Here is a 26998-nt window from a genome sequence, read left to right on the forward strand (position 1 = left end):
GCTCGACTAGACTATATCTATCTAACAATGTATTTGGTTCATGCTGAGTGATACTGTGAAGCAAAATCATATTAAGAGTAGTTTTATGTTGAAAATTTTATTTTTGTTTTAAAAAAAATTAAAATTAAAGCAATTTTGTGTTAGATAAAAAAAGATAAAATGAATAATTTAAAAATAATTTTAACTTTAAACTTTCTTCTCTAAGAAAAAAAAAAGTCTTTTACAATTTTTTTGGACTAAATACAAGTAACTTTTTTAGTTTTTTATTTATTTAATTTGATCATTCATCTTTTTTTTTCCTCCGCGTGGAAAGAAAGTGTTAAACTTTCAGTTCCGTTCAGCTTAAATGTGACATTAATGAATAATGATGACTAAAGTCGTGTTCACTCTTCAATGGGGTGATCATTGATCCGTGGGTATCTTGATTTCAAAGCAAAGGAGTTGGTGAGTTTTGAGTCCCCACTTTCCAACGAAGTATGGTTGCTGGAAAGCTATTTTTCATTTCAATGTCTGATGCCCGCAGCTTTCGGCCTTAAACATTTTAGAAATATGCATTTTTTATGTTAAAAGTATACATAAATCATTAACCATAATATTTTCATGAAGAGGGCTAGGAATATAATATCTCATAGAGTATACTCTTTCAAACATATTCTTCTTAATTAAAAGATATTAGAAAATTACAAAATCAAATTAAAGATCGAATGTTTAAAAAAATATGTTAGATGTTGTATTTCTAATCAATCCATAAATTTTTTATCATTTTAAATTTTTTAGTTATTATAAAAATGTTTTTATTTATTTTTAAATTATCACTCTTTATAATATATACCCAAAAAAATACATTAGCAGTATCTTAAAATCATTCATTAAACTACGTGTCTAAGAAAACTAACAGTATAAACGTGTCTAAGAAGTTCGCTATTTTTTTTTTTTTTGTACATTCTAAAAGGTTGTTGTAAGGAAAACACTTTTTTTTCTCGGAAAAAAAAAGGAAAACACTTTGTTACGCTCAATGAATCTGGACAGTTTTAAAGAGGTAGATTCAAATTTTCTAACTCATAAAAAAATGCCAAATACAGCATAGTTTTTATTGAAGTTATTTTAGTATTATTTTCAAGTTGTGATTGCGTCGAATAAACACGCAAATACACTAGTTATTATTCATTTAAAGATTTTTCGAAGGTAAATGTTATGATAATTTTAAGATTAAAAAAAAACAGATAAATTTTTTTGGGTGTTTGTTTTTCAAAATGAAAAAGAAGTAGCTCTTGAATTTCATGGGGTGTACTGTGTAGGAAGTTACTGTCTTATTTTTTCCCTCCAATTCTGGAGCTAGTAGGCCAGGCTCATTTGTGTTGATCCACATATAACTCCTTTTTAGAAGGAATCTTTCTTCTTGCACCCATATACTCATCCTGCACCTCCTTTTTGTTTTATTATATTCAAAATCTCAATAATACCCTTTTTCTCTCTGTTTTTTTCGGTGATGTTATTTTTTGGACTATTTTCCAGTGATGTATGTCATCAACCAACTATACTACCTATGATCCCTTTACGATTTTTTTTAAAGGCCATTTTTTTCACGTATCAAATAATCTACAATCTCTTAAAAAAAAAAAAACTAGAAGAATAGTAGGAGTTAATCAATGCTACGTAGCAAATAATAGCTCTACATCTTAGGATTAGAAAGCAGACAAACGAAACGTACTGCATGCTTTCCTTAACGACAAAGTCAAACTAGTTGAATATTCTCTCTTAAAAATCTGTTGGGATTTTTTCATCCCTTTTCAAACAAACCAGAAATACAGTTCTTTTGCAGAATTATAAGTGACAAAATAGAAGCCATTACACATATAGATAGCAACTATACTGAATACTCGTGGAGATATATATAGATACAGGGCGACGTGAGATAGAAAAAGTCATATATCAAGCACTAATTCCATCTCCGGGGTTAAATTTCGTTGACCCCAAGTTGGCCACGTGAAACTGTGACGCATACTCGTTGGAAGCAGCTTCTATCACCGGCGGTTCATTCAGAAATGCCCAGTTGCTCTTGGTCCACCTGCATTCACCCCAATGATCATTCGCAAAAATATTAGTAATTATTAAAGGGTTTCGTAATAACAATATACCAATTTGTGCAATTACAATCTGTAATTTAATTTACCAGCCATTTTTCTTGATAAGCTGCTCTAAACTTTTCTGGTCAACGTCCATGCCTAAGGACTCCTTTATGCTGGCCAAAGTCACAGTACTTGACTTATGAGAATTCTCTGAATCCTCGCATTTTCGGGTCTGTCCAGTATCCATCAAAATATATATTAGTAGCTTTATATATATATATATATATATATATATGAATTTCTGACACATATAAGGGGAAAAAAATGTAGAGATGTAGTTAATTTCAAAGTCAAACCTGAATAGTCTCAGATAGTTTGGAAATAGCTCTGAGGTGTTCTAACTCTGTCTCCTTCTTTGCTCGCCAGTAAGCATCAATTTCTTCTTTGGTGAGTGATCGATTCCTCTCAATTGTAGCTGCAAGTGCAACAGTAAGAAATTTTTCCTCGTCAGAAATCGCCGTCAGTGTTTTATTATCTCAACTCCACCAAAAGGTGAAGCATAAGCGTATAACATAGTAATACGTAATAACACTAGTACTAATTAATTATCATTTATCTGTACCTGATTCAGGATCTAAGATCAGAGAGTCCCATCCTGCCATAAGAGAACCCATTGTATTTGTTGCTGAATTTTTTTTCTTTACCGTAACAAACTTAGTAACTAAGCCACACTTAATTCTCCAATGTCTTTCTTAGTCGATGACGATTTTCTTATATGAACGTAGCCTTATAAGAGAGAGATATATAAGTGCTGGTGTACGTAGTGTAATGACGAAGCTCCGACTTGTTTGTCTATTTTGTTCTTATCTCTTGACAAGTTTTTTATTTGTGATGACTATTACTAATGTGATATCCAAAAGGTTTGGGTGCTAAGTGATAACGCTGATCATGATGAGAATGATCCTATGATAACGACAAAAATCCAGCGCTTATAATTTGGATATAAATAAAAAATTGAATACTAATTTTTCAGGCGGCACACAGAATTAATCAACAAAACAACGCGGCAACCGTGGACATCCCCACAGTTTTTGTTTTCGAGAATTTTAATTGCTACCAGTATCAATATTTTTCCTCTACCCTTTGAACACGTAAAATCCTGCTGACGCAAGTCTTTTTGGAAGCAGCTTCCATCAAAACGAGCGTTAGACACCTGACTAACCGACGAGTGAAGTTTTCTTTTCAAAATTTGAACATAATTAACTAGAACAGCACCACCAATTATGAAACGAATCTTAAGACTGATTAAGAAAATGAAAAATTAAATAATATATATAAAAAATTGGTCGCATGTTTAAACTCATTCTCTTATTAATGTAAAGTGTTCGTGTTAAAAAAGACCTAATTTTTTCTTTGTTTGGTGCTTCTCTATTTATTCGGTCATGTTTTTTAAATTTCTAGGGATTAAATAGTACACTTCCCAAGCTTTCTCAGGATAATTTTTGGGTAAATAATCACTTTTGTTCCTTAATATGTAATTCGCTAACAAATATATTTCTAAAGGATGAAAATACAAAATTTAATTTTCGAAAGTACAAAAGGTGTGACAAATATATCTGACCGTTAACTTCTCGTTCATCACGGTTAATAAAATAAACTACTTGACACAGAGAGATAATTTTGTCAAAAAATGATTGTTAACATGATAATCTCTAATTGTCATAGACATGTTTGTTATATAATATTTTTTTACTTTTCGTCTTCCTACTCCGCCCGCTGACAAATGTGTCCTGAAAGATGAGAATACAAAATTTAGTCCACAAGAGTATAAAAAGTACATAAACATAGTCAAATAATAATAGTAGATTGTGACTAATTATTATAATATAAAAAAATTATAATGACTGCAACAATTTTTTAACAAACTCGTAAATTAAATTAAGTTTAAAAGAAAAAAGAATACTCATTTTATAAATTATAAATAATTTTTTTATATTCTCATACTTGATGAAAGGTTCAAGTAAAAAAATGTTTATTGTAAAGTATTATAGTTAAATTAAATCCATGAATAAATTTTAGGAAAAATTGTAATTGCAATGACACTTTTAATTTGTAAAAAATACTCACCTCCTTTGGAATGATTTTTTTTAAGGTTGTGATTTTTTAAATGATGAGTCAATAAAAAAATAATTGTGTATAATTTAAAAAAAAATTAAAAATCAACAAACTTTTATTATAATTTATAATTTGATGTTATTACATATACTAATACATATTCATATTTTATTATGAAAAATTATAAAAAAAAATTAAATAAACAGTGTTTGATTAAACATAAACAATAATTTTTTTATCATTTTATAGTAATTTTTTTTGTGTTGATAGCATTTATTCATGAATTAACAATCAAAGGATTGATTTTTTTTTTTGTAATTGAAGAAAAGTACGAAGAATTCACCAAAACAATAAAAATTCACTTCCATTAATAATATTTCATACATGTCTCAACCGTTGATGAAACTTAAAAATTATATAATAGAAACATACACTTATCAGTGTGATATAACTCTCCTAGAATTTTGTTACAATAATTATAAATTTTTCAAAAGTATAAATAATTAGTCACAATCTATTATTAATTCCGGATATATTTGTCACATTTTTATAATTTCGGTGACTAAAATTTATATTTTTATTTTTAGGAGACATATTTTTCAGTAGAGAGAAGACAAAAAGTAAAAAAAATATATTATATGACAAATATATCCCTATGCTGATAATTAGAGATGATCACGATGACAATTATTTCAATAACAAATTCATTTCTCTGTGTCACGTAAGTTATTTTATTGACGATAACAGATGAAAGTTAACGATCAGATATATTTGTCGCACTTTTTATACTTTTAGAGACTAAATTTTATATTTCCATGTGATATATTTGTCAAAACACTCCAACCACTGAATTATTTTAGCATGAATGCAATTGCGCGGCAAATACTAGCTCGGGAAGTCAATTATAAGCTGAGGATTAGAACGCTTTAGCATGAAAGCGGCAAATACTAACTTTTTTTATTACCGCCATCCACATCGAATTTTATTAATTTTTTCTAGAGAGTTCAAAATTCTTTTGATGATCACCATAAAAGTGGATTATCGGTTTTCTTTATCTATTTTGCTACAGTGTCATTTGTTTTTACTCATTTGTATTTGCTGACTGTTATTATATACTATGCAGCTCTTAAAGAGATAACGGGAAATCAGATTATAATTTTCTATGTTTGAGATGCTATCGATTGGAGTATTTTAGTTTTATTAATTGAAGAAATGTATCAATAATATATTCTCTAATATACTTTAATATATTATATGTCCAATTTTAATTTTCCCATTAATGAAAATAAGAATAACCTCGTGACGGCGGTGATAACGGATTGACGGTGGATGATTTGTTTTATAAAATAAGAATGTAAAAAACTTGGGATAAATAATTTTGCATTGATCGTGTAAATTTTTTTATAATTGCAATTTTTTTAAAGGATTTATAATTGCAACTAATGTATAGTAATAGTTTATTATCATTAATAAAAGAATTTTTGAAAGTTATACTAATAATAATTTTTATTGATTCACAATCTAGAAAGTTTTTAAACTCAAAAGACTTTTACGCTGTCACCGTGGTTTTGTTAAATTCAATAAAGTCAATACTACAAAAGCATTTTGACCAACCAATTTTCAACGTTATCAAAATGATTTACAAGCTTAGGATTAGAAAGTAGACAAATAGAACACTGCGCACTAAAGCTCAAAGTCAAACCAGTTGAACATTTTCTCATACAAATCTGTTCAGAAAATTTGAACCCTTTTCAAAGAAACCAGAAATACAGTTCTTATGCAGAATTGTGTGCGACAAAATAGAAGCCTTAATTTATACATATAGACACCAACTATGAATCTACGATTCTATGAACTATGCAGGGTGACGTGAGAAAGACTAATATCAATTATCAAGCACTAATTCCATCTCCGGGGTTAAATTTCGTTGATCCCAAGTTGGCCACTTGAAACTGTGAAGCATACTTGTTGGAAGCAGCTTCTATAACTGGCGGTTCATTCAGAAATGCCCAGCTGCTCTTGGTCCACCTGCACTCACCCCAAGCATTTGCTAAAATATATATTAATTACATATACATCTAATCCAAATTATATTTAAAGGAATTCATCAACAATTGACCAATTGTGCAATTACAATAATACAATATCTAATTTAATTTACCAGCAATTTTTCTTGATAAGATTCTCCAAACTTTTTTTGTCACCATCCATGCCTAAGGCCACGGTCGCGGTACTTGACCTGTGAGAATTTTCTGAATACTCGCATTTGCGGGCCTGTCCAATATCCATAATAAACAGCGAAATATGTTACAACTTACAACCTTTTTTCTTGATAAAATGCAGAGGTGAAATCTGTAGAGATGTTAATTTCAAAGTCAAACCCGAATAGTCTCAGATAATTTGGAAAGAGCTTTGAGGTGTTCTAACTCGGCCTCCTTCTTTGTTTTCCAGAAAGCATTAATTTCCTCTTTGGTGAGAGATCGATTCCTCTCAATTGTAGCTGCAGCAGTAAAAAAAATTCCCTCATCAGAAATCACGCCAGTGTTTTATTATTTCAACTCGACCAAAGGGTGAAGCATATATAAGCGTATAGCATAATAAGTAAGTCGTAATAAGTAATAACACTAGTACTAACTAATTATCTGTACCTGATTCAGGATCCAAGGTCAGAGAGTCCCATCCTGCCATAAGAGAACCCATTACGTTGCTAAATTTCTTTCTTTATATCGTAATAAACTATTCACACAACTCCAATGCCTTATGAACAAAGCAGTATAAGCTATATATATATGTGTGTGTGTGCTGGTGTAGTGTAGTGACGAAGCTCCGCCTTGTTTCTCTAATTTGTTCTTATCTCTTGGCAAGTTTTATTTATATTTATTTGTGATGACCATTAGCAATGTGTCACATCCAAAAGTTTTGGGTGCAAAGTGATAACACTGATGAGAATGATATGTTATGATAACGATCGAAAAGATCCTGCCTCTAGTTTGGGCATAAATAAATAATGGATAATTTAGGCTTTAGTTTCATGCAGCACACAGTTTCGAAAACAAGGCGGCGACATCACCCCAGCTTTAGCTGTACCAATATTTTCCCTCTACCCATTGAACAAGTAAACGGATCCAGCTGAAGCAGGTCCCGTGAAAACGTGTATTTTTTTTTCTCCTTCCTAGACTATCAGTATTCAAATATCACGTCGTCATGCTAGTCACCTGATTAAACCGATCGATAGGATCATTATACTTGTTGTAAAGATTTCTTTTTAAAATTTTAACATAATTACATTTTAAAATATCTCAACCAGAGAATCTTAATTTAACTAGTACATTCCACAATTATAAAACGAGTATCAAGACTGATTAAGAAATTAAAAAAAAAAAATCTAACTACATTTTATAATCAAAGATTCGTTGCATGTTTTAACCGTTTGTCTTATGAAATTTAAAATGTTTCTTGCTAGAAAAGAGCACTTATACTTTAAAATTAGCCTTTGATTGCTGGAAGACCCTCCATGAGGATCTGCCATTTTTGTTGTTGAATTTTTTTATTCCAATAATTAATGTGGATTAATATTATAAATTTATTATTAGTGAGTTTTATGTTATGGGATCAAATTAAGTGAATTAGTTAGACATTTAAATAAGATTATATGAATTTAAATGAGTAATGTCGGTGTTAATAAACATGAAATCATTGATCATCTATTGTCATTTAAATAAGAAAATTATGGTTTTAATATGGATCAGGTATTTCTAAAATTTTTATTGATAATCTAGCGTAATGTATTCATGTTGTTGTATTAGTATTTTATAAGAATCTCTTATAATTATAAGATGTGTGTTTTCTCATGTGGTTTTCTTGCTTATCAATTTCTTGTCATGATTTTTTTTCTCCTTTATTTTCTAGTGATTAAATAGTACGTTCTTAGGCAGGGTAAATTATAAATCAATTGAAAGTTTTTCCATTCAAATGATGACAGTGTTTTCTTATTTGAAAGCGCTTCATCTCTCTCTTTCTGAAGCACTGATTTGACAATAGTAATTAACAAAAAAAAAAAAAAAACAGCTTTTGAAGTTATTGGCATAAAACATCAAAACAAAAACCCTGGTATATAATGTCTCAAGTAATGAAGTAAATAAGACTATGTTGTTCTTTATTTTGTTACAGTTTCCTTATCCTTTGTATCAATGTCTCCGCATCTAAACTTGCAACCATGACGACGAGGCTTGTCAGGGTTATCAGGTTCAGAGTCACTGGGTTCATGGAAAAGTCCCCTGAGGCATCGTCTTCGAACCACAGGCCGGTAAGGCACCATCTCTGCGCGGTTAATGCTAACTTCAGCCTTAGGTTTTTCCAAACACGGTTGTTGGGGGAGAATAACACGAACACCAGGGTCTCTTCCATTGATGGAACCGTTCGACATGATCGAATTGTTGATGCTCTGAATGTTACTGTTTACGTATGTCTTCCCCGCTTCATCTTTCTCGGTGGACGCGCTCTTCTTCCCTTCAGGTTTGGGCCTAGTTGAGTGAGAACCCGCCACGTGCATTGTCACTCCTCTGTTGTCACCAGCCAGAGTTACCACACTTACTGTTTTGTCATCCACGTTCAGTGTTGGATTCAGAGCTGAAATATCATCATTGGTGGATAATGATATGGTTGCTGATGCTGAGGCTGGTGGCACAACTTTGATGTCTTTCCCGCTAGGAGTCGACGTGGCAAACATCATCTTTCTCTCCATGTTGTTGCCATTGGAATTCTGAGTAGGAGTGCTATCCAACTCCAATTCCTTCACATTTGGCTCTGTAGGTGTAGAAGGGGATTCTGGCTGAAAAGACACTGGGGAGTCAATGATCACTGAAGGTGCTGGTGAATGCGATGGAAGAGAATTTGACACTTGTTGAGGTTTTGTTTTTGAGGTTCCATTAGGAGGAAGAGGTGGAGGTTGTTGTGGGGTAGAGGCTATTCCATGAGGACGAAATGGTGGTCGATGAGTGGAAAGAGATTTTGATTTTTGTTTTGGAGGAGGAGAATGAGATTCAGTGGTGGAAGGACCTGAGATCCAAGGGATCCTAAAACCACATTGTTGCTTTTTCCGTAGCATGGATGATGGATATAATAGAATAGATATGAATTATGATTAATATCTGGTGTCACAAGAGAATGAGTTTTTTTTTCACCGGATATAAAAGGTTTTCTATTTTGGTTTAACATAAAAGCCTCAGATTGCACTGGTTGTCTATATATACAGACCTAAGAACCTTGGATGCATTTGAGTACTTCTATTAGAATTTTGGTTGACTAACCAGTTTTTATTCCCAAGCTTTTCAGTTCACGCTGATTTCCTTGGAAACTTCTTTATTTGTGCTTTGCTTAGACTTAGAGATTTATGTTTTCATCAAAGAAACGTTTACAAACCATTCTTATCTTGTGGCGTACGGAAGTAATTTCTTTCACTTCTCATGAAAGAAATTCCCAGCATATTCTTGACCTCTTTGAAGCTTACTGAATTAATGGTTTTAGTCATTCATCCACGTGTTAATAAATTGATTTCATTGAGTTTGTCATGGAATGTATGGAACTAAACTTAAAATAATCATCCGTAAGTCTATAATGTTAGCCAAATGAATGCCAAGAACATATGATCCAAAGGGTCGGCAATTCCATGTTTAAGCAACTATAAAGTTCCTTTCTTCATATTCTCCGTTAAGAAAAGAATTCAAATACAAGATACAGTCATAAAGTAAAGGATGGCACCAAGCTACTTTTGAGGTTATATGAAAAACCAAACATGGGGATAGTTCCATATACCTTCGCCACTGCTAAAACAGAACCAAACTACCAATCAATTAGCAGCAACATCAGGGTATGTAGAATCCTACACTTGAGGGGGTAAAACACGAAACCCTGAATTTTTGTTATTTAATTTCTCAGTAATGAAGAACATCTAACATTTTTACGAAATGAAAATACTGTTGAATTAGGTCTTTTATGGATTAAAATTAAATCATTAGTCCTCCCAATAGTTCTCTATAAGTAGAACAATGGTACTTTGTTGTTGAATAATGATGGTAGTTTGTTGTTATACATTAGCAAACACTGATGTTTATTTTGATCGAACAGAACTAGAATAACAAATGCTAGGAGTCTACAGAATACTGCGACTTCGCCAAAACCCTCCAAGTGGCGCAATATTTCAACGATTCCAAGGGAATGGAATCCTTAACCTAAACAAAATATATTCAAATTTTGGATGTGTCACGTCCTCTCCACGCATGCAGCAGAAAGGATTGGAGAACGTGACAGTGTCAGAGGTACTAATGACAAAAGGGGAAGAAAATGTTGGTTCCTGGCTTTGGTGCCGAGCTGATGATGCTGTTGTAAATGCAATGAAGAATGTAAGATGGTTCAATTTGTTCAAAATCATTCACCGTAATTAACTTTCTTAAGATTTCTTAACTAAGATCAACATGGTATAAGATTTTCAGATGGCTGATAATAACATTGGATCATTGGTGGTACTAAAGCCAGAGGGGCAGCACATAGCAGGGATTGTCACAGAAAGAGGTAGATGTGGTTCCTTCCAATTAATACCCTTTAATTAGTTATGATAGAAAATTCATTACTATTGCAATTTTGCAAACCAAAATTAAAACATTTTTTTGGCTCAGTGAGCTAAACTGAACCACTTTGTTGGATGCATGCATGTTAAAACAGACTGCTTGAAAAAAATAGTTGCACAAGGAAGATCTCCCTTACACACACAAGTTGGTCAAATAATGACTGATGAGGTTATTTTATGCTCTCTTATTTCAATTATATTTAACAGCCTAATCTTGCGTTTTCTCTGTGTATAATGAGATTACTTGTGAACAGAATAACCTGATAACGGTGACCTCTGACACCAACATTCTTAAAGCAATGAAAATTATGACAGGTTAGAGTAATTTTCCAATTGGCATTAAGTGTTCCTTCTTTTAATCGTTTGCCACAAAGCTTGAGGGTCAAATGTGAACCTTTTCTTGCAGAGAATCATATCCGGCATGTTCCGGTTATAGATGGGAAAATAGTTGGTATGATTTCCATTGTAGATGTGGTTCGAGCAGTGATGGAGCAGCAGAGTGGAGAATTGAAGCGACTCAATGACTACATCAGAGGACAATACTATTAGCAAAAGAATTCAAGCATGGATACGGATTTGATGACACGAACGAAATTCATGTACCAAAACAGAATACACCTTTATATTTCATAATAGATTGAATTTGATTATATTTTATAAATTGCTAGTAACAGGTGAATAAGTTTCCTTTTATTTTTTTAGAAGAAAATCTTTTCCGAAAACGTAAATTATAAATTATAAAGTTGATAATCTCCATTCACACCAAAACATGTAACATTCGAGCTGTGACACTAAGTCAGTTGAAAAATGATATTCAATATTCTCTTTCCCCTTTTCCCTCAGTCCCAAGCCTTAGTATGAATCTGTTAGTCATCACGCCACACTAACATTGGGATTTCTATCTAGCCCTAATAAAACAAAAATTAAAAACACACACACATTTTCACCATATGCAAAATGTATGGGTATTCATTGATTGAATTACTTCGGATTTTGGATTTAAGGTAAAATTACATGATCAAATTAAAATAGTTGGTAACATTAAATAAGATCATTAATGCAGCAAGAAAAAAAAAGATCATAAGAAAATCAAAATAAAAAGTAGTAAAAGATAAAAGTAGAAGGAAAAAATTAAGTTCGAAGAGTCTAATTAAAATGCTTAAGAAATAGTTGATTGAATTATTAACTAGTTTAAGATTTTCTAATCTAATACGAATTATCTCATTAAATAAATCATTATTATTTAGGTAAATACAATGGATCTTACAGTATCAATTTTTTTATGTTGAATTGGTTCAAGTTAAAAAAAACAAATAAATAAAATCTATTTTTTATTTCAATTTGATTGTATTTTTTATGTTGGCCTGGTATCACATAAATCTAAATTCTCAAAAACATAATATTTTCACCCTGCCGCCCGAATATGTTTGAACCATGTTTGATGGAGAAGCTTCTTCGCCTATTCTGTTTACAGAATTGAACGATAAAGATTCTTAAACTAGAACTGTCCAAAAGATTAAAGATCTAGATTCGTGATGCTGTGAAGTCAAGCACATTTTTGGCATAAAAATATGTCATCATCGGGTCCATTAGTGACAGAAAGCAATCCCTTTCAGCATGGGGGCAGTATCCCCAAACTGCAGGAGTATATATAGTGAGTGTAGTGGCTGTGGCGGCATCGAACAGATTCTATGCGGTACGGCTCATATTAATGATGCATTAAGTACTTGTATGTTTGTAATTACCAAGTTTCAATTTATAAATTTATTCAAATTGTTCCTTACCATCCCATTCCTAAGAGAAATTAGTTTTAATATATTATCAGTGTAAAATTAATTATAAATTATAAATTATCTTATACAAAAATAGGTTTTAGAGGTTTTCAAAACTCGTTTATTTTTTTTTTACTGAGAAATATGTAAATAATAACCCAGTTTACTAAATATATATTTTGTAACAAAATCTAAATTTTGAATATGTTCTCCCAATTACGAGCTATTAATTTCTCGCTTATGAGACTTTGATTTCTCAGCTCAATTTTACTATTAACGTAACAACTATTTTTAATCTATTTTCAAAATCATGTAACCAAGCATTTTTTTTTCAACATTAGTTCTTTCTAAATAATTTTATAAAATGGATTAAAAAAACAAAAGGTGAAGGAACATTTTTAAGATTTTTTTTATAACGAGAAAGTGTTTTTAAAAGTTATTTTTAGAATGTTTTTATGAGCTTTAATTTTTTTACGACTACTTATAAGAGTTTTGGTATTATACTTTTATCTCCTATACTTTTGATCACGCTACAAAGCAATACAATCCATAGATGATCGAGCAGAGCGCTGGCACTGGACATTATTCTCGATTTCGTATGTAAAATAGTATATTAATGGTGATGGAGAAAGTATATTACTTCTTACAAGTTGCAAAAGGACCGATTATTATTCTACATCTATCTTATTAGAAAGAAAGAAGCAGAATATATTAGCTAGCTTTTCCGTATATATTGTTAGCGAATATATATCTCTATAGCAGTGGGAATTGGTATCTAATCCCCACCGCCACTATCTGAAGAAATTCTACTAATGCTGATAATACAGGCTTAAAGGTCATACATAGACTCATAGGTTTATAACTGTGAGTGTGAGGGGATCAAATCCGAAGAAATGGAAAGGTTACATGACCCCCTTGGATTGGGAACCATTTTGCGAGGGAAGAGAATCATATCATATCTTGTTGAATCCATAAAAACTATTCGCCAACTTGCACAACCCCCATTTTATGACTTGACTCACTCTTATTTAAGGAGCTAGACTCACACTCTCACTCTCACTCTCACTATCTTTTGTTCTTTTTGTGATACTTGCTTGTGTGTTCACTAATTACATATTTAGGTACATAGCATGGGTTGGACACGAGAAGAGAATAGACGTTTTGAGGATGCTCTTGCGGTTCATGGGCCTGATGACCCAAATCGGTGGCAACATGTGGCCAACGCCGTGGGTGGAAAGTCCGTACAAGAGGTGAAAATGCACTATGAGATCCTCCAGGAAGATGTCATTCGAATAGAGCGTGATCAAATCCCACTTCCCAGCTACAGAGGTAACGAAAGGCAGATTCACAATGAGCAAAGGTAATTAATGGCTAACAATCATGTGTAAAACTTTGTACATAACATGCATTACTTGCCATGTGCAAGGTTTTAGTGGAGCAAGTACTAGCTATCAACTTATTAGAATGTGTGTTATGTTATGTACCTAATCCAGAAAATAAAAATGCATACTTCCAAGTTTCAACGAATTTGTGTGTTATCATCTATTATTCCCCACATGTATTAGAGAAGAGGAAATCACTTTTATTGCAAAAACCAAAACTCGTTAAGAGGTGTTTTGAAAGAGATATATACCTTCTAAATTTGGGAGAACCCTTCCATCTGCATTGCCAATTTCATTAGTTTTCCCGTTTTAAAATAATTCTTGCTTTTCTAGTTTTAGAGCTTTCACGATGATGACAACGTCATGTCCTCCGATATACATGCTATTTCTGATTACCTTACAGAGCAATTAACAATTCAAGAAATTTTCATAGCATCCCAAGAAACCATTTTTTATTTATTTATTATTATTATAAACAGAGTCCACGTGAAATTTAATCCATCAAGTTTCAAATCACATGCACCCGAGATCTATTGGTTTGGATAATGTCCGTCTTGGTGCTTATATAATTAATAATTATCAACCTGTCAATATGCTATTGGTAATAAAATCATTGGTTCATGCATCGACATTTGTCTTTTTTCCCTCGGGGATAAATCACCTGAAATCATTGGATGTAGTTTTCTGGCACATGCAGTTTGTCATCCACTTATATTTATATACACATCTTAAAATACTGATTTTGTCCCATTCTTATTCTGAATAAGCCTATTTTTCTTAAGCAGGCGAATGAGGGATCTAAGTCTCCGATGAGGCAAAGACTATTCGAACTGTGGAGTTGCTAGTTTCGACAAAAGCATGTGCCATTATGTTAGTATGTCCCCTTATATTCACCCAATTGTAATTTGCAAGAAATATCATGTAATGTAACTTTGCCAAATAAAAAATAAAAAATAGTGTGTAGTACTGTGCTGGCATCATCGATCCTAGACAATTATCAATGTAACTTCTCAAAGTTTAATTTAATGATTAAACACTTGTTCGTCGTTTTATTTACGTTTTTAGCTACAAGTTAAAGACTCAAATTTAAACAAAGTATACTTACTGAACACACCTCCATTACAATATATATCATGGCAGAAAAAATGAATTTCTCTATTAGTTAAGTTCATCTATCATGTGTATTTTTGTTCTGCTCGCATATTATGGAGGAGAGTTGATCCACCAAAACCTACTGGCATATATTCATTTCAAAAGAAACACACAAAGGGTTTATAGATGTGAGAACTCATCCGAAGTCCAAATATATATATAGAGAGAGAGTTTATAGTAGGTAAAATTTTCTAGCAGTAAACGTAACACTTAACTTTGTTATATTTATTACGCCTCAATTGATACAACTTGCATTAAGTTCACTAAGCAATTCAATCCAGTCATTTTAACAACATTGTTCCGTTATTCATGAGCAATAGCTTTGATTTGAAATAAAATGATAATAAAAAAAAAAATCAAGATACATGTACCGTTCTCCAAGGAGAGAACCGAAACAAAAAGAAAAGTGTGCATGCATGTTAACATCTCTCTTTTAGAGCGTGTAAAGTCTCTCCTGTTTTTTAAATGAGTTAAAAAAATTTAAATACCCATGCTTAATAAATCCATACATTTTCAAATTATTTATTTATCTACCTAAAAAACGTATTTAAATTTTATTCTAATTATATTCATAATAATAGAAAGTTTGACTTTTCATAATAATCTCTTGTGCACCTAATTTAGAAAATATTATAATTATAATTTAATAATAATAATAATAATATATTAATTCCTTATTTCGAAAAATATATTAATTATAATTATATTTTCCAATGCAATGCTTCTAGTCAAAATTCGACATAAATAGTTTCTAATAATTAAAAAAATTATATTGTAGCATTTTTCTTCTTCTTAAAACACTAATTAACCATTCTTATTTATAATAAAATGACTTAAAAAGTTTAACGTTACATGCAGCTTATAGTAAAGCTCTGCACTAAAAATAATATTGAGGGCGAACCAACAGTAACACCAACCGGTGGCTAAATATATACAACTAGTTAAGCCACAAATGAAGGGTATGGAAAGGGAACCATGCAATAGCAGCGTAAGCGCTGATAACTGATTTTGTTGTTGACAAACTAAAATCCTACCCTTCGAAAAGAAAACGGAAAATTGAATTTCCAAAGATATCAAATTAGTACGCGAGAGTCGGGTACTTAACACCTGTATGAACCCCATTAAAAAAGGTTGTTGCACTATATATAAAACAACGGATTCCAATAAAACAAAGTTGCATTTTGTTGACACCCTTGGTTCACAAAATTGTCAAAGGCGTTTCTGTTTCTGCAATTAATCCTTGACTCCGGGGAAAGGGAATAAGGATAAAATGGCGAAGATATCATTTGTTTTGGTATTTGCATTTGTGTTGTTGGCTCTGCCATTATGTTCAGTTTTGGGCCAAGAAGATTGGAAGGATCTCCTGGACCAAGGAGGGTTCTCTCAAGATTCTTTGAAAAAGGCCCAGATGGCTTTTGGTGCTGCTTCTGCCCAAGCAGCTGTCAATGATTATTTTGGAGGTGACGACTCTCCTCAGGAAGCCGATGATGGAGAAGCTTCATCCTTGGCTGACTTTTTAGACGCTGACGAGTAAAGATCAAAACCATACTCTCCCTTGTTTATTCTCTTAATATTTTATTAAAAAAAATCAAATACATTTAGGATAGAAAACACAATTTGGCTTGTTTTTTTTTTGTCTAACATATCTTTGATCATTCTTAAAATGAGAGAAATTATTAAATGGAATACATTGTTTTAAAATTGTGTAACTTGGTTTAATTTTATACTAATTATGGGTGGTTAATTATTGTTGTGACAATTAGAATAACAAACAACAACCCCATAGATTCACCGGTTGGAGCACCAGAAGATTTACCTGTAGATGACATTGACGATCCGGATGATTCTTTCTCACCTGCTGGTGCACCACTAAATTCGCCCAATGAAGCACCAAGCAATGCACCAGTGGTAGCACCAGCAAGTGGTGCACCAATAGAAGCACCTGAATTGGCACCAACAACAAATGCACCTGGACAAGCGCCTACAGATGAAGAGGATGAGGAAGATGAATTGACACCTACAAATGCACCTACCGAGGAACCAGATGATGAAGACGAGTTTGATGACTCTCCATCAGAACCTCCCACAGAGACGCCTGAAGCGGAACCCGCAGACGAGAGTGATGATGAATCATAAGATGGCAATGCCATACTAATTGATTTTTATTGACATAGATATTTATATATATTCCTTTGACACTTAAAATTATTTTCGAGGGAGATAATATCTACTTTCACACTTAGAATGCAACACTCATAATTTGTTGTCACCCTTCAACAAATGTGCCTAAAAAATGAGCTTGTTTTATCACTTAGTTATTGTAATAAATGTGCCTAATTTCTATCTCCATATCGTCCCTACTTGAAATAAATGATACTTTCATGTGTGAAGTTTGTTAATATTATTATTTTTTTTGTCATGATCAAGTTTTTTAATTGACCCTTTTAGCAAATGCAGTAGCTTTTGAAAGAATCGATCGGTATCGTTGTGAAGTGAATCAAAGTTTTCAAATTAAATCAAATTTTATATCATACATTAATTATTTAATTTTAAGTGAGAATATTTTTAAGAATTACTTTTATTAATAAGGTTTTAAAAGGTATTGGTAACACTTTTCCATAGAAAATCAACTATCACTTTTTATTCCTTAATTAGTCTCCTCATAACACTATTTAGTTAGCATCCTCCGTTATTTTTTTAATATTTTTATTTATCTCAAATACTATTATTTAAATTTAGTTATCTCTCTTTTAAATTTGAATTAAATTTAAATTTAAATCTTAATACTCCGTATCAAATCTCAATTATTATTTCAAACTAACTATAAATATATAAATATCTATTTATAAAACATCCTAAAATTAAAACCTAATAAAAAATATTTTAAAGTTTTAGTTATGCTTTTGATCCTTATAATTGTAATAACTTTTTTTATTCCATATAATTTAAAAAATTCATTTTTAGTTTCTTTTATTATTCTTTTAATCCTTACCGTCAAGATTCAACTAACATCATTAGAAAAACACACACACACTTTCCCATTATTTTTTAATTTCGTTCATGTTTCTTCAAACAGTATTAATTAGTCAAAAATTAATGCCGAGGACAAAAAAAAAGTATTAAAAAATTGCAACTATATAAGGATGAAAATGTGATGTTTTAAAGTTTAAACTATAAGTACTAAAACAAAATATTCCAATTATAAAGATCAAAATAGTAATTAATCTTTTCTAAATTTAAATAAGATATATAAAAAAAATTAAAGGGCATAATAGATGGTTTATTTTTAATATTTTTAATTATATTAAATAAAAAAGAAAGCGGTAATTTTGTTAGGATTTAAATGTATCATTTTTTATTTTTTATTATAAATTTTCAAAAATAATAAATTCACATATGACGTTTTTTTTTGGATTTTTTTAATGTATAATTCCTTTTAACTCTTTATTACGTCATATCTTTTATAATATCTATATTTTTCTTTCTTTTCGTCCATTTTCTTTTTAGGCATTAAACATGGCACATTTATATTTGCTAGAAAGAAATTAACTTGGTTCTTCTTGTTGATTGGTTAATGTAACAGAAATTAAAAAAGGGGAGAAAATATAAATAAACAATGAGATTTTACTAGAGAGGATCCTGTTGGAAATGCCCTTGAGAATTTAGATCAAAAGAACAAAGAGAAATATATAAGAAGAATATAAGGTAAAAAAAAAAATTAACGAAAAAGTTTGTGTAGGTTTATATTTACAGTAGTTATACGTGAACATTTGATCACTCTAAACACTTATTATTTAATCTACATCTCTTTTTCTATCATATTAGATTACAATCATGTCTTTTTCTTTTTTTTTCTTGTTTCTCCATGTTTATAACTTTCCAAGAACCTTTATTATTCTTATATTTATTGATAGGTATAAAGAAGTGAAAATATGCTGATATATAGAATCAACACTTTTCAGGTATTACACCACCCTATATGGTGCTCTCTTATCTCATATAGAAGTGAGATTATTATAATGAGCTACGAGCTTCTGCAAATAAAATTGAACCAGTTACCTTCTTTGCTCTCTTAAAAACAGTAACATCTTTTCCAAACCGCATCTTCATCAGAATCACCATTTCCCCTGCAAGAAGCTTCTCCTTAGCCTTCCCTCTTATCAATTTCCCAGAAGTGGTTTTCGGAACACACTCACTCTCAACCAAAACCACCCATCCAACCTCCACCTTCTCTTTCTTCCAAACAGCTTCTTTAACTCCCTCGCAAATCCTCTTCAACACACCTTTTTCTATACCCTTTTCGATCCTCTGCATCTCTGCCACAACCACCACCGTTGATGAAACTTTAAACGCTGCAAGACAACCTCCTCTCAGTAACTTGGGGCAACTGTTATAAGCCGCAGTTTCTATGTAATGTGGATGAACCTTTCGACCATTTCGGAGTTCCATAACGTCTTGACAGCGACCAGTGACAAAAAGATATCTTTTTTCTCCTTTCACTATGCCTCTGTCCCCAGTTCGAAGAAAGCACTTGCTAATCATGTTTCTTAGTCTTCCATGAAACACTTCTCTTGTTAAACTAGGGTGGCCAAGGTACCCAGAAGCGTTGCTTGGTGAAGCAACCCAAATTTCTCCTTCAACACCATCCTCAGCTGGCTCCAACGTTTCTTCATCAACAACCATAATCTCCACGTCTTCCTCTTCCACGTTTTCGAGCCTTGCAACTGGTAAGAGCTTGTTGTGAGTGGGAAAATCTGGGAAGCTTGAAGAATAATAGGCACCAACACTATCATTATGATCACTATTAACGCTCCTCCACGCAGTGGACACAAAGGTGCAATTCTCTGCTAACCCGTAGGAAGGAGAGATAGAAGAAGGGCTTAACCCAAATGGAGAAAAAGTGTGAACAAATTCTTCCACTGAGTCTCTATAGACGGGCTCGTTGATGATTATGAGATTCTTCAAAGTTGAAAGGTTGATGGATGAAGTAGAAGCTCCTTGGTGAATTCCTCCTCGTTTGACCACGAGTGGCAATGTGAACGAGGGAACGGGAGTGCACGTGGCCTTGAATTTCGACAAGAGTTCAAGCCAGAGTCTGGGGCGTTTGATGAACGCCGTTGGGGAAGTGAGAACACACGTGGCTCCTGATACAAGGGTCAGCAACAAGAACATGAGACCACAATCATGATACTGAGGCAGCCACGAAACGATTGTGCTGTTGGGATGAAGATCGTAAGCTTTTCTCGCTGTTCTAACGTTGTGAGCAGCTGAGCCCGCTGTGACAAGCACGGGTTTTGGAACCCCAGTGGCACCAGACGTGTACTGAACCAAGTAAACTTCATTCGCTTTGCAACCACTGTATGTCAGTGAATCAAGATTATTTAAAGTAACAACACCATGATGATGTTTGAGTTCGTCTACGGAAATCCAGTGGATGCTATGTAACATGTGAGCAAGTTTCTTGTTGTTGTGGGGGGAAGACACGTATTGTCTAATGCTTGATATGTAGTGAGGGTGAGCTAGGGCAGCTTTGGGTTTGGTCTGCGAAATGGCTCTTATGAGATGGTGATAGTTTTCTTTAGCAAAAGAAGGGTGAGGAGGGATGATGGGAACGCTCAAAAGACCAGCTCTTTGACACGCAAAGATGAGCTCAACTAGGTCAAGTCCAGGAGAGCAAAGAAGAAGAACAGTGTCACCTCGTTGTAACGGAGCGAGTAGTCGAGAGGAGATGACATCAACTGTGGCGTTAAGTTGTTGGTAGGTGAGAGCAGTGAAGGTGTGCAAGTCTTGTGCCCAAATGAAAGCTGGCTTGGACTTGAAGGCAGGTAACCTGGCCCAAACTGGGAGGTATAAGTCAACCACGGGTTGGTCGGGGAATGAGGGGTCATAATTCTCGTACTTGTATGGCATTTTAGTTTGTTTCTTGTGTTGCTTGCGAAAACTAGTGCCATGATCGCTTGCATATTTATATTCAACTCCAATGAGATGATTACGAAAACTAGAAGAAGGAATAAAGGGATATCCGGTTAGAATATCCCAGTGTCCCTCAGCTATAATAACATGAATCTATCGTCGCTATGCACTTGTTCCCCGGATTGCATCGCCGTCCTGTCGAAAATGTTTCTATATTATAGGCGGATTAATTGTCTCCCTTGTCGTCTCCTAGTGAATGTACATGTCTACGGCTCCAGACTTTATCTTGATAATATTATTAACAAAAATATTAAACATGGACTCCATTTTTTGTAATGTATGGATATAAAAGAAAATACAGAAATTGATCAATTCAACAAATGATATAATATTTTCTTTTATTATACAACAAAGAAGATCAAACGTAAGAACTCGTGTAAACTACTCCCTACTACTACAGCTACTAATCTGACTTTAGCGAGTAATATAATAAGAAATGAAGAAAAATAAGAAGAAAAAAATGTGAAGATGAATTAAAAACATTGAATGTATTAATATAACTTTCTCCGTCTGTGTTACAAAGGTTCCATATAATGTAATATAGCTTCTATTAATATCTACCAACATTAAAAAATTTAATTGATAATTCTTAATAATATTTTTTCTCTCAATTATATTTTTTTCATCTATAAGAATTTATTTAAAATAAATAAATTCAATATTACTCAAACCAATAATTTATTATTTATTAGTAGATCACTACTGCTACTAATATTATTATTATCAAATAAAAAAATCATGAGATGATAAAAGCGTAATGCTCAATATTACTTTTAATGTGTTACTAATTACCACAACATAACTTAAAGTAATAAAACATAGGATGCAAACTGCATTACTCAAATATATTAAATCCAGAACCTAAGTTCTATTACGGATAGGAATTACCGATCTTTTTCGTTTACATGATGCGAATTTCACTTAATTCAAAGGGCCCGTCCAGAAGCATGACGCAAGATAAGGACTCCATACATTAATTACATTATCCAAAAAGTCCAAACCACATTACCATGCAGCAAAGGCAGTGAAGCACTGCCCTCCTATAATCAGTCTTGTCATACTAAATGTCGACTTGACATAATAGGCCTCCAACAACTACAATTACTGATAAATAAATAAAAATTAAGGAGTGGCCTTTATTAATCTTGCACTGGTTTTATTGAACACAAGGCGATCATCATACACTAATTCTTCAATGCTCCCAATGTCCAAGTTTCAGTACTAAGATCTATCATTACACTTCACAGCGTGGCTTAGCAACTTCACGCCTGAGCGACTGCTAACGAAGCCTGATACAAATTCCGACAGCGATCATTGTCCCCAAGCACAGGCAGCCCTATAGCGTATGACAAAAACAAGAGATTAGATTATTAGACAACTTAATCAATTACAAATTTTCAAAATGGAGAGTAGAACAGAAGGAAGCTAAGTGAAAGACACGTACTATACCTTGAAATTTTTACATACCTCTCCTTCACAGTAACTGAATTTTGCATATAGTTATAAAAAACTAAACATCAAAATTTTAAGGAAATACTTGGGCAGTTGGCACCAACTAAGCACAAACAAGTACAACACGACCACACCATACCATAAAACATAATCCAAAACAAACGGACAAAACATAGCATGAAAAAGTTTACTCCAAAATTATTTATTAAAAAAAAATACACGCCTAGGTAGGCGATAAATCAAAACAACCAATGGAAGAAATAACTTCATGTCATTCTTTTGTCTTTATGATGTTATGGCAAGATTTTGAGGTTTATCTTCAGACGGCGGATCAAATTAGAAAATCCGCTTCTTGCTACTAAACAGACACGGGAGTAATCCAATATTACCAGACTCTACCAAACTAAATACTAACTATTAACAGGCAGAAAAGCAAATATCCATAATATGGTGAGAAGAACCAATGAAAAATCCAAAAATATACTTACCATAAAGGTCCACTGATTACATCATATTAATGAATGAAAATTATAATAGTTTCCAATTGAGACCACTACTCTTGCAGCAGAGAAACAATTGAACAAGAGGGCACGGGCATCTCTTATGCACCAACTCCTTTCAAGTTGCAATCACATTATTTTCACTGCCTTATCTATTAAAAATAAAACTGATTTATGCAAACATAGGAACCAGTCTTGCCTTAAATTCAAGTTGATCGATAAATCGAGATCTCCATCATCTATTGTGTGAAATATAGAGTGTTGACTCATCCCATTCAATATGAACATGGCAACAATGAACTACTCTTAATAAATTTTCTTCCATGGGAAGATAGCCTGATTGCCAAAGCACTTCCTTCAATCCCAACACCATAAGTCGTATAATGACTATCCCATATTTACATGATCAAATTTTACTTGCAGTATCTATAATCACTTGAAGTCATGGTGGTACCAGTTCTATTTTTAAATGTTACAGTATGCCTTTCTTTATGAGGGCGAGCCCTGGTGCAGCGGTAAAGTTGTGCCTTGGTGACTTGTTGGTCATGGGTTCGAATCCGGAAACAGCCTCTTTGCATATGTAAGGGTAAGGCTGCGTACAACATCCCTCCCCCATACCTTCGCATAGCGAAGAGCCTCTGGGCAATGGGGTACGAAGTTTTTTATGCCTTTCTTTATGATTCTGCTTCCTCATTTCCTATCTTAAATGTTACAGCATGCTTTTCTATAAGATTCTTGTTTTCATCACTTCTTAAATCCATATATGATACTGCAAGAGAGTGCCAGCAAATGTTTCCTTCATCATATAATACAGTCACTCTATACAGTTTGAGAGACATCCAAGATTTCTTCCCTCGATTCAAAAGGCATGAAAAACTATTTCTAACTCCGTCATCATTACTTAATCACAAGATTAAAAGATATATAAAACTATGCATAAAAAACTAGATAACATGAGAAGCAAAAGTGGATGAATATTAATCACATGGAATGTATCTTGTTATCATAAATCACCAATGCACGAAAGGCACAGCTTTGTTCCTTATTAGACAGAGATAGCTATATACCAAAATTCATACATACGACATCTCTGCTATCAGGTATTCCACATCACTTTTCCTTTAAAGTGTCATCAGCCAAAGGCATTAACTCTTAAATGGTGTGTTTGGTAGGAAGGCAAGAAATAGGTGAGAAAAATAGAGTGGAAATAGGGATATTTGATTTAAGAGAATAGGAAAGTGAAAAATAAGAAAAAGAATAAAAATAATCAATTATCAAAGTGTGATAACACATTATCAAAATCAATTTTTGTTTTATGATAATCGATTATAGTGTCTTGATAATCAATTATGTGTTTTCAATGGTTTAAAATTGCCGGAAAACACCTAAAAAACGCCACAAAATAATCATCAATTATTGTCAGTGATAAGCGGGTTCACTGTTTATTTCCGTGCAGGTTTGCAAATTTCTCCCACCAATTCCCCTCTACCAAACACACCTCTTTTTCTCGCCTATTTCTTCTCCCTCTTCCTTATTTCCCTACCATTTTATCATACCAAACAGAGCATAAAAGTTATCAACCCTTAAGAGCCAGTTATAGACTATCATGGTTGCTTTTTCCAAATGATAGATGAAAAAGCTTATAGACTATCATGGAGAAAGAGAAAAGAAGCACCAAAAAATATCTCAAGGAGTTACACTGTTTAGCAACCTGTCAACTTAATGGAAATTGAACAAAGAAAAAACACAGAAATTGTGATATGAAACCATGAGGTATGAAGACCTTACCTAATTTAATTTTAAGAAAAAAAAAATACAGCATGCCTTCACAAGATGAAAATGCACATCTATCTTTACAAGAGTAACTACTCAACAAGTGTAATTAAGATATAACACAAAGGATGTCTGCCCCAATAAATTCAAAGATACACATCTAGAGAGAATTAATAAAGTGAATTCCTGAATATTTTCAAAACTACATTAGCTCGTTCCAGGAGCAGGTAATTCTACCAAGTCATGTTCCCATTTTCTAAACACAAGACAAACACCTGACAACTCTCAAGCAATTGAGAAACATTTGATATCCAATATAGATATCAGATACCCACTACTCCATAGGAAATCAGCCTATGATAACTCGCTTTCATAAACAATTCATTTCATCTTAAATCAAAGTAAAAAAGGAATTAAAGAATCACAAGTTAAAGAAATCTAAACACAGATATCTACCAGGGCATCAAAATCAATTCATAAACCCTAAAATCGAACATATGAACTGTAGTGCAACCAGTAATGCCTTACCCAAGATTAAACATGCTATTTATGGGATCCAGAAGCTGTGGCTGTGGAGCGTGTTGCTGCTGCTGTTGCTCCTGTTGTTGATGCTGGTGATGGCGCTGCTGCTGCAAGCCGGCACCAGTCGCTACCGTCACCGCACTCGAAGGAGTTCCCTTGGCTTCAACAAATCTCCACATATACCACGAAGCAACAGACCGATAAGGCCTCCACTTGTCACACAACTGGTCCATCTGCGAGGGCCGCGGCAAGTCCTCGAGGTTGTAGAGAAGCTGAACCCCTTTCCTGACACCAAGGTCATTGATGGGGAGAACATCGGGTCTGTGGAGTGAGAAAATCATGAACATGTGAACAGACCAAGAGCCAATGCCATTGACCATGGTAAGCATGGTGAAGAGCGACTTGTCATCCATGTTCACAATGGCGGAATCGGAGAGTATCCCGTTCTGGTACTTCCTGGCCAAATCGTGAAGGTAACTGGCCTTCCGCCCCGAAACCCCAATCTGCCGAAGCTGTTGGGGAGTAAGGGCGAGAACTGTTTCGGGAACGACGCCGTTTTCGCCGCCGCAGAGGCCGATGAAGCGCGTGTAGATGGAGGTGCCGGCTTTGAACGCGAGTTGCTGGTACAAGATGCTGCGGGTTAGGGCGAGGAAGGGAGTGTGGAAATTGTCGAAGGTTGGGGGTTGGTGAATGTCGATCAGAGGGGAGAGGAGGGGGTCCGCGTTGCGGAGGTAGCGGAGCGAGATCTCGACCTCGCCGTCGCAGGAGAGTGAGCGAGCCACTATGCGAGGGACCACAGTCAGGGCTCGAGGCGGAGCAGCCTTGGAGGTGGTGTTGCGGCCAACAGGTTTGGCGGGTTTGATGGGGGCTTCGGAGGTGGAGGGGTCCGGAGAGACCTTCCGGATCTTGCGGGGACGGAGGGGGATTTTCGTAGCTGGGGAGGTTGTCGGCTGAGGGACATTGTTTAGTTCGGAGTGGGCCGTGGCAGCATCGGGGGCGGGGAGGGGTTGTGCTTGACCTAGCGTCTGTTCGCCCATGTGAGATTCAGATTCTGATGATGCCTCACTCTGCTCTAACGCCTTTCTTTCATCCTCCTCGCTGCTCTTCACTCTTCACTCTTCGTCGCGTTTTTCTCTTTTCTTTGTCGCACGCTACCTCCCACGTGAACTTCTACATTCTTGTTGGCCCAAATCAACCCCGCATTCAGAAGCCCAACATTGTCAAATGTGTCCGCGCTAGTAGGGTGGGCTTTTGTTTTTTTTTTTGTTAATTTTGTGTAGTATGGTTATTATAGTCTAGCCCCATCCTTCACATAAAACGAAAATCAATTTTTCAATGGTTTTGTACGAGGACTAAGGAGTACTAGCAACATATTTTTAATCTTTATTTTTTTAAGAAAGTTTTTTCAAAGCGAATGTTGTGCCCTAAAGGAGAGAATGGTGCAACCATCCAAAATCCTTCGCCGCCAAAACCACCAGATGGAGGAGAAAGATCTAATCTTACAAAACTTTTCTTTCGTGATAAGTTAGAAGGGTTCGCAACATCCTTTGCCATAGAGAGATCGGGTTGATCTTAAGAATAATATTTTCAATATTTAGTTTGAAGATGCAGGAGTTATGGCTTTGGTGGAAAGACGTTGTCATCGTGAACCTTCTCAAGAAAA

At 33.8% G+C, this 26998-nt stretch overlaps 8 protein-coding genes across 9 annotated transcripts; 3 read left to right on the forward strand and 5 right to left on the reverse strand.

The window, feature by feature from the left end:
• Positions 1-1741: 1741 nt before the first annotated feature.
• On the reverse strand, positions 1742-2912 carry LOC100819711 (uncharacterized). Its single transcript, XM_003528018.5, has 4 exons — positions 2692-2912; positions 2426-2544; positions 2174-2301; positions 1742-2068 (listed from the first exon to the last, which is right to left on the reverse strand). The coding sequence occupies exons 1-4, from the start codon at positions 2741-2743 to the stop codon at positions 1933-1935; spliced, it is 435 nt and encodes a 144-aa protein (XP_003528066.1). The 5' UTR covers positions 2744-2912; the 3' UTR covers positions 1742-1932.
• A 3004-nt stretch (positions 2913-5916) lies between these two features.
• LOC100306259 (uncharacterized) lies at positions 5917-6939 on the reverse strand. Its single transcript, NM_001249230.2, is given in 4 exon segments — positions 5917-6212; positions 6346-6458; positions 6566-6684; positions 6833-6939. Coding segments are annotated over 4 exon segments (420 nt in total). The 5' UTR covers positions 6885-6939; the 3' UTR covers positions 5917-6076.
• A 1181-nt stretch (positions 6940-8120) lies between these two features.
• On the reverse strand, positions 8121-9454 carry LOC100813845 (uncharacterized protein PB18E9.04c). The gene has a single exon (XM_003527640.5). The coding sequence runs from the start codon at positions 9289-9291 to the stop codon at positions 8341-8343; it is 951 nt and encodes a 316-aa protein (XP_003527688.2). The 5' UTR covers positions 9292-9454; the 3' UTR covers positions 8121-8340.
• Positions 9455-9809: 355 nt separating this feature from the next.
• LOC100778020 (CBS domain-containing protein CBSX3, mitochondrial) lies at positions 9810-11559 on the forward strand. Of its 2 annotated transcripts, none has more exons than XM_003528025.5 (6): positions 9810-10079; positions 10311-10585; positions 10676-10754; positions 10905-10978; positions 11064-11124; positions 11216-11559. In XM_003528025.5, the coding sequence occupies exons 2-6, from the start codon at positions 10325-10327 to the stop codon at positions 11356-11358; spliced, it is 618 nt and encodes a 205-aa protein (XP_003528073.1). In that variant the 5' UTR covers positions 9810-10079; positions 10311-10324; the 3' UTR covers positions 11359-11559. The 2 variants fall into 2 exon arrangements, with proteins under 2 accessions (XP_003528073.1, XP_006581204.1); XM_006581141.4 differs by having other exon boundaries at positions 9810-10053.
• A 1892-nt stretch (positions 11560-13451) lies between these two features.
• LOC100786029 (protein RADIALIS-like 6) lies at positions 13452-15015 on the forward strand. The gene is made up of 2 exons (XM_003528039.5): positions 13452-13941; positions 14749-15015. Exons 1-2 carry the CDS (start codon positions 13712-13714, stop codon positions 14774-14776), a joined length of 258 nt encoding a protein of 85 aa, XP_003528087.1. The 5' UTR covers positions 13452-13711; the 3' UTR covers positions 14777-15015.
• Positions 15016-16312: 1297 nt separating this feature from the next.
• Positions 16313-17475, forward strand: LOC102664125 (cell surface glycoprotein 1). The gene is made up of 2 exons (XM_006581142.3): positions 16313-16645; positions 16879-17475. Exons 1-2 carry the CDS (start codon positions 16386-16388, stop codon positions 17249-17251), a joined length of 633 nt encoding a protein of 210 aa, XP_006581205.1. The 5' UTR covers positions 16313-16385; the 3' UTR covers positions 17252-17475.
• Positions 17476-19129: 1654 nt separating this feature from the next.
• LOC102666455 (long-chain-fatty-acid--AMP ligase FadD26) lies at positions 19130-21025 on the reverse strand. Its single transcript, XM_014776922.1, has one exon. The coding sequence runs from the start codon at positions 21023-21025 to the stop codon at positions 19130-19132; it is 1896 nt and encodes a 631-aa protein (XP_014632408.1).
• Positions 21026-21909: 884 nt separating this feature from the next.
• LOC100788160 (DNA-3-methyladenine glycosylase 1-like) lies at positions 21910-26487 on the reverse strand. Its single transcript, NM_001317635.1, is given in 2 exon segments — positions 21910-22424; positions 25342-26487. Coding segments are annotated over 2 exon segments (1056 nt in total). The 5' UTR covers positions 26373-26487; the 3' UTR covers positions 21910-22399.
• Between the last annotated feature and the right edge of the window lie 511 nt (positions 26488-26998).

The sequence above is a fragment of the Glycine max genome, chromosome 6 (genome assembly GCF_000004515.6).
Source record: "Glycine max cultivar Williams 82 chromosome 6, Glycine_max_v4.0, whole genome shotgun sequence".
Classification (NCBI taxonomy): domain Eukaryota; kingdom Viridiplantae; phylum Streptophyta; class Magnoliopsida; order Fabales; family Fabaceae; genus Glycine; species Glycine max.

Excerpts from the sequence above, each read along its gene's own strand:
- LOC100819711 (XM_003528018.5), bottom strand. The coding sequence starts at position 2,743 with ATGGGTTCTCTTATGGCAGGATGGGACTCTCTGATCTTAGATCCTGAA. Across the intron at positions 2,302-2,425 it reads AACTATCTGAGACTATTCAG|ACCCGAAAATGCGAGGATTC; the intron begins GTTTGACTTTGA and ends GATACTGGACAG. Across the intron at positions 2,069-2,173 it reads CTTATCAAGAAAAATGGCTG|GTGGACCAAGAGCAACTGGG; the intron begins GTAAATTAAATT and ends GGGTGAATGCAG.
- LOC100813845 (XM_003527640.5), bottom strand. The coding sequence starts at position 9,291 with ATGCTACGGAAAAAGCAACAATGTGGTTTTAGGATCCCTTGGATCTCA.
- LOC100778020 (XM_003528025.5), top strand. The coding sequence starts at position 10,325 with ATGCTAGGAGTCTACAGAATACTGCGACTTCGCCAAAACCCTCCAAGT. Across the intron at positions 10,586-10,675 it reads TTGTAAATGCAATGAAGAAT|ATGGCTGATAATAACATTGG; the intron begins GTAAGATGGTTC and ends TAAGATTTTCAG. Across the intron at positions 10,755-10,904 it reads AGGGATTGTCACAGAAAGAG|ACTGCTTGAAAAAAATAGTT; the intron begins GTAGATGTGGTT and ends ATGTTAAAACAG.
- LOC100786029 (XM_003528039.5), top strand. The coding sequence starts at position 13,712 with ATGGGTTGGACACGAGAAGAGAATAGACGTTTTGAGGATGCTCTTGCG. Across the intron at positions 13,942-14,748 it reads CAGATTCACAATGAGCAAAG|GCGAATGAGGGATCTAAGTC; the intron begins GTAATTAATGGC and ends TTTCTTAAGCAG.
- LOC102664125 (XM_006581142.3), top strand. The coding sequence starts at position 16,386 with ATGGCGAAGATATCATTTGTTTTGGTATTTGCATTTGTGTTGTTGGCT. Across the intron at positions 16,646-16,878 it reads GACTTTTTAGACGCTGACGA|AATAACAAACAACAACCCCA; the intron begins GTAAAGATCAAA and ends TGTGACAATTAG.
- LOC102666455 (XM_014776922.1), bottom strand. The coding sequence starts at position 21,025 with ATGCCATACAAGTACGAGAATTATGACCCCTCATTCCCCGACCAACCC.